The 13,611-nt window shown below is 41.4% G+C and overlaps 1 protein-coding gene across 1 annotated transcript in view; it reads left to right on the top strand.

Moving 5' to 3' along the window:
- LOC134568402 (inter-alpha-trypsin inhibitor heavy chain H3-like) overlaps positions 1-13,611 on the top strand; it is a 196,051-nt gene that overhangs the window by 69,787 nt on the left and 112,653 nt on the right. The window contains exon 11 of the mRNA XM_063426978.1: positions 10,536-10,661. Within this exon, the coding sequence (XP_063283048.1) occupies positions 10,536-10,661 (126 nt within the window). The remainder of the gene's footprint in view (positions 1-10,535; positions 10,662-13,611) is intronic.

Below are 13,611 nucleotides of genomic sequence, written 5' to 3'. Positions count from 1 at the left end.
CGAGGAGGAGGAGAGGAGGCGGAGAGGAGGAGGAGAGCTCCCCGCCCGGTGCTGGAGAAAGAGGTAAGTTGAACCCCTTCCACCACCTAGAGCCTGGCGGGAGAGGGAACCTGAGGGTGGGGGCACCCTCAGGGCACTATAGTGCCAGGAAAACGAGTAAGATTTGTAACAGATTAAATATGCTCTGACAGGTTATTCCAAGTTTGTGGACAATGTAGGAGAAAGCTTTTTTACTGACTTACTTTTTTAAGTGGGCAATAGAAAATAAAGAGCAGGAAGTGGAATGAAGGACATAGTAGGTGGAGGCAGCATGATGTGTAGATTCAAGAGTCAAGAAATGTCCTTGTTCCAATGTATCACAGTTATGAATATCACTCAAGACTTGAGATAGATGAGACTTGACTGTAAGAGTGCTCTGACCAAGCTTTCAAAGCATTGGAAGGCCTTTAAAACGCTTATTCCTATGTAGAAAGTATGTTCTTTACAGAGTCCTCCATCGGTGAAGATGTATTATATTTTTATGTGTTGCTTTTTTCCCGGCCCTTTTTTGCAATTCAGGTATTTTATTAGTTTTAATAGTAGCATAGATTATTACAGATTTTTACTTGGCTTTTTGTGGGGATTAAGAAAGATTATTTAAGAAAAAAAATAAGATGCCTAGTGGTAAGTATAAAATGTTGTTTTACAGGTTTTAGATTGATTGGGTCCCCCTGAATATTAATAGGGAAAGGGTTTTTTTATTGTGGGGCTGCTAAGAACTTGGGGGCTACTAGCCACCCTATGGCAGGGATGACTTGGTCACAATTTGAGTAAGTGGACAAATGTAGGTCCAACACCTCTATTATCATTAACAAGCCTGTGGCGAAACCAACCTTGCCACTGGGCATTGAAGAAGCCTGTTTGCCCGCCTCCTGCCTGCTGACTATGGCCCCTGGGAGATTTGGCCCTTTAAATACAGTATTTGGGCATATTGTATTTTATTATGCTGCTGCTGGCCCTTTAAGAACCATCTGGGGACATACTGTGACTTTTGGGAACAATGCCCATTTAAGCATATGGCCCCTGGAAGATATTGCCTGTTAAAGACTATTTTAGAAGATTGGATTTTAAAAAAAACTTGCTGCCCCTTTAAATTGTATTGGAGCAGTTCTGCAGCTTTAAATTGGCACTTCGGATTCAGCCGAAGTAGTCGAAGTGGCCACCATTCGACAAACGAACACATGGCGGTGGCCATCTTTGTTCATTCGAACGAGGTCAGCGTATGTGTAGCCCAGGGATAGGCAACCTTCGGCTCTCTAGATGTTTTGGACTACATCTCCCATGATGCTTTGCCAGCATTATGTGTGTAAGAGCATTATGGGGGATGTAGTCCACAACATCTGGAGAGCCGAAGGTTGCCTATCCCTGGTGTAGCCAAATCCATGGAACTGAAATCGGCTACACATTTCAACGAACACCGCTGACCCTTACCTTCTCCTACACTCCGTTTTCAGCTGCAGAGACTAAGTCCCGTTCGGCAGTTTGAACTCACTGCTATACTAAGCTAAATGCACGAACGGCCCCATTCGTGCATTCGAATGGGACTTAGTGATTTTTCTGTGTAAAATAGACCGACCGCATAGCCCAGATCTATGGAACTGTTTTGGGCAGGAAAATGTGCTTGCGGTTGGTCATAAAGGACTCCCAGCTAACTTTTGATCTACTGTATGGATTTGTCTGATTTTTGAGCGTGTTTATGTTTAAAGTGTGCTGATTCTGAATATGTAATGTTATGAATATTGTTATGAAGATTGGATGTATATTTTTAAAGTTATAGTACATGTATAAAAACTATTTTTCCTGCTTGTGATAATTATGTTAACCCATTGTGTACCATAATTATATTACAGGCAGAGGGGGGGATTTTGTGTATAATTGCTGAGAGACTGAGTGTTTTCTGTAATATACCTTTGTTATTGGTTGTTCTGTAAAACCCTGTGGGCAGTACTATGTGTGTAGATTGTGTATAAAAGAGTCTGTATGTGCCAGTACAGTCAGTTCTGCTTGACCTCAAAACAAAGTGTCGTCTCGTTATTGGGGGAATTGGATTGTATGCTGATTTCCAGGAGTGTAAGCTGATTGTATGCTTTTCCTGTTCAGCTGCAGGTACCCAGTCGGGGTGCCTGTCGATCCGTTACAAAGCCTATGGTTGGGTGGGTATGCTTGGTATAGGATGCCACCCCATTTTTTAAATTTTATTTAATAAAGCATTTACCCACTGGTCTTGGATAGCAGCACAGGTTTCACGTATTCACCCGCACATAAAAATGTGGTTAATGGCATTTACCGTCCTGACAGGAAAAGTTGTGCTGAGCAGCTTTACCGTCCTGACAGGAAAAGTTGTGCCGATCAGCAATCATGCACATGGAAACCTGGTAATTGCTTTTGGGGTCAAAGGTCGGTTACAGCCAATCGGATCGACAGGAGGGGTATTTAAACCAAATTCTCCTTTTGCTCAATGCCCTGTCGTGGTTTCATCCTGATGGTAATCCAAGGGTGCGTTCTTGATCCTGATCTTCTGGTATTTGACTTTGGCTTCGTTTTGACTTCCCTGAATTCTGGTATCCTTGACTCTTGGCTTTCCCTCATTGTTGTGTCTGATTCTGTGTTCCTGACCTCGGCAAGTATTTTGACTATTCTTGGATACGTTAAGTCCGGGCATTCTAAGGTCCGGTTATACGTTATCTGTAGTCCTAGGTGTGACACAGTTCTGCGTGCTGGGTCAACTTGTAATCCTGACAACAGGGAAGGATAGTTGTCTGGTGTAACGGATCAGCTGGCACCCCGACTGGGTACCTCTGTTGAAGGATGCTACTAGCGCTTCCTGAGGGCTCCAAGCACTCTAGCAGACACCATAACCACCGTAGACTCCTTCAGGTAGCAAAACAGGAACAAGCTCTTGTAAGAGCTTAGTGATTATAGCAAGAGAGTATGACGAGCATAGCAATCCCTTGACAGGACTCTAAATTGAGGGTGAAGTAGAACTGTTTTAATAAGCCTCAAAGGTATTTCTTTTATGCAGGTTCTTACACAAAGTTACCACCGACATGGTATTGCGAAACAGCCAATCAAACACAATACAATACAGTCAGACACTCCCAGCTAGAACACGCAAACTCTCCCCTCTGCCTGTGATATAATTACTGTACACAAGGAGTTAACTTAATTATCACAGGCAGGAAAATATACAGTTTCATACAATATTCATAACTTCCAAATCATATATGCAATACAAGTTACATATTCTGAATCAGCATACTCCATATGCAAACATGTCAAAATCATACCATTCCCTCCAGTGGTTTAAAAGTTAGGTGGAAGTCCTATTTGACCGACTGCAAGCATGGCTTTCCTGCCCAAAACAGTTCGACAGACGGTCAATTTTTTTGCAGGCGGTCAATTTTCTCCTCTATCCTGGAGATAATTGGCTTAAGTAACTGTAGTAAACTCAATTATCTCCAGGTACAGAAAATATCACTAAGTTACAACTGCAACAAAACACATTCAAATACATAACTAATATTCTATAGAACTGAACCCCCACATTTGACCTATGCCCAGATAGCTTGGATCTGAGATCTCACTATAGCCGAACAGCACTTAGATCCCACGAACACAGTCAAATCGCCATGGGCTTAAACAATAGCAAGAGCTGATGAGAGACCGAGGAAGGACAAAGCAGCCAGTTCCAACTGGTCTGGGAGTGTCCCTGGGACAAAGCCCTGCTGGACAGGAAACGGGGAGGGGTAGAGGCACACCTTCTCATCGATTCAAATGGGCAGAAAAAGTGTCCCAAAATCCAATAAGCCCAAACAGACTTTTTAAATGGCAATACTTCCCAGGGGCCATAGTCACAAGGCAAGAGGCTGGCAAGCAGGCCTCTCCAAGACCCAGTGGCGAGGTCACTTTCGCCACATCTGGTCACCAATTATTTCATTTGAATGTGCCAGGTCTGCCATCTAATTTCTTAATGAACGGCCAATATCTACTCAGTCGGTAGGTTTCAATTACAGTGAGCAGCCACTGTTTATCTATTGACTGTTTAATTTGTTTTGTGATATTTCAGAATTTCACGTGAATTAGCAATCACCTAAAATTTTAATGAAACACGATTTGTGTGAAGCCAAATGCACAAGTCTAGTAGGCAATGGAAACAAAATAATTAGAGTATTAATCTGAGGCGCTTTCCCTTTAAGAAATAAATATGATCGATTCTCTCTCTTTAATTAATATATGACCTGTGCTGCTGTCCTTCACTTCCCCGCAAAGCTCCAAGCCAAAACTTACAACAATGAGTTAGCGCACATAATAGTAATAACTCTCAAATTAGAGAGAACACAAACGTAGAAAAATAAATAAATAAAAAAGTATTTGGAACTTATTCAATTGAAACAATGTCCCACTATGTATATATTATACTTTCTTATATGTTCAAGTTCTTGCAATTTGCATTGGAATAAGCTTCTTCTTGATACTCCAGCATTCAAAGGGTTACACCCTGTAGGGATAACCTAGAAAAAATAGGAGCTGGAATGGTATAATAATGTCAGATGAGACACCTCCACCTAACACACCCTAAGTTGATCTCTCACCTAGTTAGATATCCAATATATTCAATCCTGGTAGATATCTTTATGGTCAACATATAAGGGATAAAGCATATAAAACTTCCAATGGTGTAGCACTATATAAACACAGGGGTTAACACCACTCCCCCTATATGTTGCGCTCACCTGGTACAGGGACTTTTACTGGTCCCACAGTGTACTCACGATATGTATAAGTAATGAATTTACTCATTGTTGTAAGGCCTGTTAAATAATTGTTATTATTGAATCCAGTTTAGTGTATCATTTCAAATGTCTTGGCAAAATCAATGGCTGCAGTAAGGTCACCTTGCTTCATGCCTCCATGAATGGTGTGGCACATTTTTAAGTGAATAGTAAGAATACAATCTAGATTAAAACAAAGTCAGAATGTTGGATTGTAGGTAATATCTGCTTGATTAAATGCAAGTTCTAGAGTTGGATAAAGGTGCATCTGAAGCCACCACTTTTATAGATAGACATGTACAATAACAGAGGGTTTTGTTAATCTGGTATGAAATAGAAAACTGGGAAAGCAATTCAGGCAAAGTAGGTTTTAATTACTGTGAAGGAATACCCCATCACTTGTATCAACACCATTCCCTTTTAAAATTTTCGTTCGAACTCCCTAATTCGGCTACCGAACGAGGACCACCCCAGCACCCCATTAGAACGTGGAACACCAGTTATCAAGTGCGAAACCACAAAGGAAACAATTAATAAATGCTCCTGTGGGTGGCCCTACGTAGTCGACAGAATGGATGGTGGCCATTTTGTCTCCCAAACGCAGGCAGCGGTACATGGTCATAGAATGCCTGGAACTCTTTTCGGCTAGGCACTCACACGAAAACTAGCTGCCCATCCCAGTTCCTGACCAGCTATATGAACAGCGTTCGGGAGATAGGAACTACATACTGGGGGGAGCATTCGCTACTTGACAGCAATCGAATATATTGTGTGGTTTTTGTACAGGAACCCCCGAACAGAGACCGGCCTTTGCCACTATTTTCCTGAAACTATTTTAGGCCGGCCGGTCAAAACTTTACCCCCGTGGTGATTCAATACCACTGAAAAAATCTGAGCGGTTTTTTACCAACTTGGGCACCCAGATTAGGGCTACCTGGGGATATGACTCTTGTGGGGTTCCAATGTATTGTTGGGGTACTTTTCGGGTGTTGTGTTTTTTTGTAACTGAGAGATAATTGAGTTATAGTTTCCTGACTCAATTATCTCTCAGGCACAGGAAGGAGTTAGCTGTATGGAGACCCCCTTCTGGAGGTCTGTGTATATATTGAGAATGCTTGCCTGAAATAAAGAGATCTACTTCCAGCATTCAGTCTCGACTAATGTATGGGGGGGAAAAGCTACAACTGCTATATTCACTTTCACTACTTAGAGCAAATTCACACTGGGAAAGGGAGTCCGTGGCGGCTATATACTGCTGGTCTGCCACAATATCAATGAACGTATCATCAGTCCATCAGCCGTCTTCTACTTCTACTGCTGCTTGCTGAAAACATTCTAAGGTGGCTCTCCTACTGATGTGTTCTTTTTTATTATTAGACTTGTTCACAACACTTTCATTGAAAAAAACAAAACAAAACAAAAAAACACAACAGAATTTAGTCCATGACACGGTCTGGCTCGGCAGAATTATAGTGCCGAAAAAAACAACATAGGGATGCAATTCAGGCAGCCAAAGCAGCAGACAAAATAAAGTAACTATAACAATGCTGACATGCAAAACTAGGAACACTATTGCAGGCCTAATTAATACTTAATTTTGGAAATGATAATTCTGAGTTGACAAAATTAGATTATACACTGATCAGACATAAGATTAAAACCATTGACAGGTGAAGTGAATAACCTTGATTATCTCATTAAATTGGTACCTGTAAAGTGGTGGGATATATTAAGCAGCAAGTGAACAGTCCAAGTCAAGCGAAAAGATCTGAGTGACTTTGACAAGGGCCAAACAGTGATGGCTAGACAACGTGGTCTCCAAAACGGTTGTGGTTTGCTCCCAGTATGAAGGGTTTAGTATCTACCAAAAGTGTGCAAGGCAGGACAACTAGTGAAATGGCATCAGAGTCATGGGTTCCCAAGGATCATGATGCACATGGAAGGGAAGGCTGACCCGTCTTGGCCGATCACTTAGAAGAGCTACAGAAACTTAAATTAATTAACAAATTACCAATGGTCATGATATCACAGTTTGCTGAGTACGTAGCCACAGAACTGTTAGAGTGTCCTTATCCACCACTGAAAGCACCTGTGAATGTGATCATCAGAACTGGACCATGGAGTAATAGAAGAAGTATGATGAATCGCGTTTTCTTTAAGATTAGGTGGGGTGCGTGTGCATCATTTACCTGAGGAAGAGATGGCACTATAGGAAGAAGCAGGCTGGTGGAGGCAGGGTTTATGCTGTGGACAATGTTGTGCAGGGAACCCTTAGGTACTGGCATTCAGATAATGTTACATTGGCACATACCACCTACCTAGAGATTGTTGAAGACCAAATACACCCCTTCATGGCAATGGTGTTCACTGATAGCAGTAGCCTCTTTCAAAAGGATAATGCATCCTGCTACACTGCAAAAAATGTTCAGGAATGGTTTGAGTAACATGACAAAGAGTTCAAGGTGTTGCCTTGGCATCCAGAATGCCCAAATATCAATTTGATTGAGCATCTATGGGATGTGCTAGAACAAATCTGATCCATCTGATGCCATTTCACCTCACAACGTGCAGTACATCAAGAATCTGCTGCTAATGTCTTGATGCCAGAAATCACTGGACATGTTCAGATGTCTCATGGAGTCTATGCCTTGATGCATCAGTGATGTTTTGGCAGCACAAGGGGTATCTACACAATAATAGGCAGGTGGTTTTAACCTCTTAAGGACACATGACGGAAATATTCCGTCATGATTCCCTTTTATTCCAGAAGTTGTGTCCTTAAGGGGTTAATGTTGTGGCTGACTAGTGTATATCTTTATTTCAGAAAGAAAAAAAGTAGAAAGTGACAGAACTAGTTTCATAATGGTTGACTTATCTTTTTTCGTATCATGTGTTATATAACATAGGGAGCAGGAGTCATTTTAAGTAAAAAAAAAAAATAATAAAAAAAAAGGATATATGCAGCAAAGAACTCTGAGGTCCAAAAAGCACAAAGATTTGTTTGGCTGATATCCCCCTTTATCATTTTTTATATGCTTGGGTGGCACTTGCCTATGTGTTCATTTTGTGCTCTTTGCCTTAAAGAACAAATGTTCCCTCACATACATCTGTAGTGTCAGTGACCATCCTTCTATGTGGGGAAAAAAAACAGTGCCCTATTTTATTTAGAAGGATTTTAAAAGGGGGTAGCATGCAGAACTACCGCCACAACATTTTAGAATATTTTTTTCTGCAAAGAGTTAAACAAAGACCTGCCACACTCACACTCACTGTATATTACTGAGGGAAGAAGCTTTCAATTTCCAAAGTAGTGGTGCAGAAACACACAGAATTCTAAAATCTCTTAATTAAATTGGGTGTAAGCAGCACTGTAACAGCTAAGCAAAAATACATTTTTTCAGGATCTGACTGTTCCTGTCCAAACTGCCTCTGTCAACATCTGGCACTATGCTCATCCTTTCTGCCTAGTGGTGGTAGTAACAGAGGAGGTAGCACCAGTGGTAGGCACTGGAGAAAGGTAAGTGTTTAACCCCTTCCTCTCTCCAGAGCCCGGCGGGAGGGGGACCCTGAGGGTGGGGGCAACCTCAGGGCACGATAGTGCCAGGAAAACGAGTATGTTTTCCTGGCACTATAGTGGTCCTTTAATGTTAATGGAAATGTTGATAGTGCCATTACAGGTTATGTTGATGATATTTTTTTTTTTATGTTGGTAGTGGTGGTGCTGGTGATGTTAGCACTGACAGTGGATAAGCTACTTGCGCCAGTGGTAACAGGCACAGCTAATGTCACAATTATCTAAGTTGGATGAGTTGATTCTGTAGCAGATACAGAGGGATAGATGGCAGAGGAAATGCAGAAGCTGAGAAAACATACCAATATGTGCATCAATTCAGCCGCTGTCACACTCCCATTAAAATACTAGCGCATCCAAGTCACCTGGATTTTGTTTCAAAACTGACGCACCCACATCAGTTCACACATGGTCTCTCATTGGTTTCTCATTCTAACTTAGATACAGCAACGTAATTCTGAATGCAGCATTATTGTCACTAGGTTGTGGTTGCATCATTCTAGCCATAATTACACAACGCAAGTCACAATCTTTTTATGTAATAATTGGTTGACATATTATCTGGTTCTCTGCACATGCATCAATGACGCAAAATGCAATAGCTGGCTAGTTTCTGACCACTAGGTTTTTTTTTTTCCTTTCTCTTGTGTACCATTCCTGGCTACAGTATTGATACACTTTCTGCTTAGTGACTTTTGAATCAGGATAGATTTTGTTCTGATACTTCCTATTTCTATCCTAAGTTTTAAGCCCAGACACTGTCCTGTAATACACTGTCCTGCTCATCCACCTGCAGCATTGGAAGCATCAGGCAAAGGGTAGAGGCAAATGTTTTCTTTGAAGTAAAGTTTGGAAACACTTTAAAAGCACCAGAGATTGGTGCTTTGCTAAGTAAAACTTTTGAGGCAAAGAAGTAAGCAGGGTAAGAGTGATGGGTCATCTTACCAGTGTTGGGATGAGCCATCACCTCCAAAGCCAGCAGAAGGCTCTTTTATGGAGAAGAAAGAAAATAGAGCAGGAAACAAACTATGGATAGCACCACTGGCACTGTAGAAGCACCACAAGGTACTTCCACCACTACTACCAATGTTAGGAAGGACAAGGGAAATGCGGAGAATTAGTGGTACTGCTAGACAATGACCATGGCCAGTTGGAGCATCCTAACATGTCCTGCTCTTCCTGGAATAATTCAGGCAATTCCAATCAAAGGCTACATTCAAACAGCAGGCCAACAAAATTACAAGACTTATTGGCCATCGATTGTTGGGGGTGCTTCATTTTTAATCATAGAATGGGAGCCTTTTAATCATTTGATGGAGGCTGTGGCTTCAAAATGATGTTCCCCTCATGTTTCACTTTCAGCAGGAAGATAGCCCACTCTCGCTATCATTCCTGTATTGGAGTTGTGAAAGAGCAGCTTGCAAAGGCTGCTGGTCAGGTATTTGTGGAGTGCTCCTAGTAGCCAGCATGTCTTTTGTTCCTTGATGGCACACTAGTGGTAGCCCAGTGTATCTGAAGAAATTGCAGCTAGTGAGCTAGTGGAAGTTCCACAGTAGCAGCAGCACGGACTAACAGAAACTTTAATGAATAAATTAGTAATTATTCCAAGAATAGATCTGGGGTAAAAGGTTTTTTTTCCCCCTAGTTTGTTGCAAAATTGAAAGTGCTTCAAATTGTGTTTTTTGCATTCTTTTGGATCAACAACATAAACAGATGTGAGAAAGGCTGAACTTGATGGACGCATGTCTCTTTTCAGCGTATGTAACTATGTTTTTGATCTGTATAAATAATATATATATATCAGAGCATTCAATGATTCATCTTATATTTGACATTTAACCTAGTCATATACTACCAATGTGGTGTGTATAAAAGCAAATACAAATATGTAAAACTTCATTTTCATATTATTTTAAATCATTCAGTGACTGCCTAAAAATGTGATCATTAATCCATTACATAACTTTACCTATTTTTAATAAATAATTTTGCATTTATCAAGATCGCCATTGAGTTACATGATTGTGGACCAGATCACATTGAACATTTACATACACATATTTACAAAACGTTCAACACATTCAGATCTTCAAAATGCCCAGAACCCCAAAATGTAATCTGTCATTATATATATTTATTTTTTCTTTCTATAGTGACAAACATCAATGACCCTTTGCTAAGAGCAGTTGACTTACTGGATAAAGCCCATAAACAGAATTACCTTCCCAACAATAGTGTCTCCATGATTATTCTGTTAACGGATGGTGATGCCAACACAGGTAGGTGAAAATGTGTTTCTGTCATAGCTGCAATGCTTGTCTGTGCTTTCTGTAATTTATTTTGGCAGTTGTGTTGTCGTGCAAAACTAGAAAATGTCACATCCAGCAAGGCTAGCCAAGCATCAAGGAAGTTAATTACATTTTTGCAACAACCTTTAATCCCCAGTTGCTACATAATTGACCCTCCCTTAATTTTAAAGCATTAAGATAGATGTATCTCTGCAGCTGGTGTTCAGCAATTAACTCCCCAGTTGTACCCAGTTGAACCAATGCATCTCTGTGGGGAGTGTTCAGTATCACACTGTGCTGCACTGACCCAGGGAGCATCTCTTGTGGCTGCCTGAATGAGAGCCACTAAAGGTGTAACTAGGCCATAAACACTCCCTTTCTCTGAAAAGGCACTGTTTACATTAACCCCTTAAGGACACATGACATGTGTGACATGTCAGGATTCCCTTTTATTCCAGAAGTTTGGTCCTTAAGGGGTTAAAAAGTCTGCTGGGACAGGCTATAGACACCCCAACAACTACATTAAGCTGTAGTTGTTACGGTGACTAGTGTCCATTTAAATAAACATTAAGCAAGTTAGAGTTCTGCAACAGCTGAATAATCCATTTGACCTCAAAGCTAATCTGCTTGCTGTAGAACTGCAGTCTTCAATACAAAAAAGTGGAAACTTTTTTGCAGTATAAAATCTAGCCTATAAAGCCTCACTCGCCCTATGTATACTCTAGTTATGATAACCAATCTGTAGAGAAACTCATTTCTGTATCAGAAGCCACTAATTACTAAAAAAAAAAAAAAAAAAATACAGGCTAAGCTAATTTGCATAATTTTTTATATATGCGTAATGTGAGAGAAAATTCAAGAGACACTATCACTGTCCCTGCCCCTGCCCCCCTTAGTCCTGCAATGTAAACCACTGCAGTGTCAAAATAAATAAATATGGGTAAGTAAATAAAGGGTTATTTAACGCTTTACAATGCTGGGACGGTGATGCAGGGGCTGAAGAACATGTCGGTGTTAGGAATACATCTCTGTATTCCTAAGACTAAAGTGTTCCTTTAAAATACACTTGGAAGAGGAAAATTACTGAAGTTACTAAAAAACAGCTTACAGTTTGTTTTGCTATCTGTAGGGATTGTACTGCAGTTTGGGTAGATTTGGCATAAGAAGTGGCTGCTCTCCTGAATGCTCATTCAATGTACTCAGTGGCATTCTAAAATTGTGTCCTGAGTGATGGACTGAAAGCTTAAGGAGAGAAGCTGGAGGAGGAGTAGCCACATATTCCACGCTAGCAGAAAGTGTCAGACTCAGTGGCGTACATACCGGGGTCGCAGGGGTCGCAGGGGTCGCGGCTGCGACTGGGCCCGGCTCACCAGGGGGCTTGGCCGCCCTGCGACCCAGGTATGTACCCACTCGGCCAGCCTCTTCTCCTGGGGGGCCCAGGAGCCGGCCACCTCAGGTGCCCGCTGCCATGTGTTGCAGCCCCAGCCCGCGCAGAGTAAGCGCGCGCGGGGTGGGGGGGCACGGATCAGTTTTCGCACCGGGGCCCCATGGGTTGTGTGTACGCCATTGGTCAGACTGTACCATTTGCAGTAGTCAGCCACAGAGGATAGCCAGCCACCATCATACTAGTCTTGCCATCTGACCTTAATCACAGATAATTTAACTTTTCTGCTGCAAGGAAGCTATGGACCTAGTAATAAAGTTATATACACTGCACTCTGCTAATCTGCAAACCCAGAACATGCATTTCTACGATGTGGTCCTGCCATAATGTGGAAGAATTCTCGGGTCAGAGATGATGCAGGGACACGTCAAATACTCCAGAACAGGTCGTTGTAGAACGTTGTAGAAATAGCCTTTCTATTTACTGTTTTGCAGCTGCAAAGTCTCAGTCAGACAATAGTCTTGGAATACCCGACTAAACACACGTTTACAAGAGAACAGAAAATATATACCACAAATGACGTATAGAGAGAATACAAAAATTACACCTACATTACTATAGTTACATCCAATTATTAAACTAAGACTTATCTCTTACATATGTTATCTAATAGTGGGCGTTCCTGACATTCCACACATGCACCCTGGTTCAAGATAGTTGCACAGTAGTTTTTTCTACTGAACTTTTCTTAAATATCCTGTAGCTTCTACAACATTCCGATATGGTGGCCGATATGCATCATAACTGGAAATACCATACCAATCTAGTCTTGGATTCTAGGCAAGTAAGGTTACACAGTATCTTCATGAATAAGGGGTGTATATGTCCAAAGGGCAAGGACATGAGCTGCTGTTTTCCTCTCTATAGTAGTGTCAAATATACTAGGGTGGGAACGGAGCAGCACCAGAATCAAACATGGAAATAGCATGCAAAGTGCCATCAGGCGTAAAAACCCTTCAACTAGAGTTTTCAAACCCCCAAAAGAATCAAACCACTAGGGTTTAGTCTGTTCCATGTCTGTACTGGAATGTGAGCCACTGTTACTATTTTATCAACAATGTCACTTATGGCCTTCCCTTTATCATAAATCTCAAGGCAACAATTAGACAGGTTAAAATTTCCACATACACCCCCTTCAGTGGCTAACAAATAATCTAAGGTTAGGCAGTTCTGATAGATAGCCGACCGCATTCTGGTATTCTGTTTGGCCAAAAGCTTCATTGGTCACAATTTCAACTACAGCTTGTAACCTGATTATTCGATTCAACATGTAAATAGGGGTACGATAACCCTAAGTTCCATCCTCAGCCTGTGTAGCAGGACCATAATAACCAATTACTCATTCAGGGGGCCACTCATTATCCTTCCATTGACCTATCGTCAGTGCCCTTTCCTGCCTTAAGAGCTATTCATACACCAAGGATCCAAGTATCTCACCCTCTCTTAACCCCTTAAGGACCAAACTTCTGGAATAAAAGGGAATCATGACATGTAACA

Source organism: Pelobates fuscus, chromosome 7 (genome assembly GCF_036172605.1).
Source record: "Pelobates fuscus isolate aPelFus1 chromosome 7, aPelFus1.pri, whole genome shotgun sequence".
Taxonomy (NCBI): Eukaryota; Metazoa; Chordata; class Amphibia; order Anura; family Pelobatidae; genus Pelobates; species Pelobates fuscus.
The sequence above is the reverse complement of the archived record's forward strand: the minus strand, read 5'-3'. Positions and strand labels throughout refer to the sequence as shown.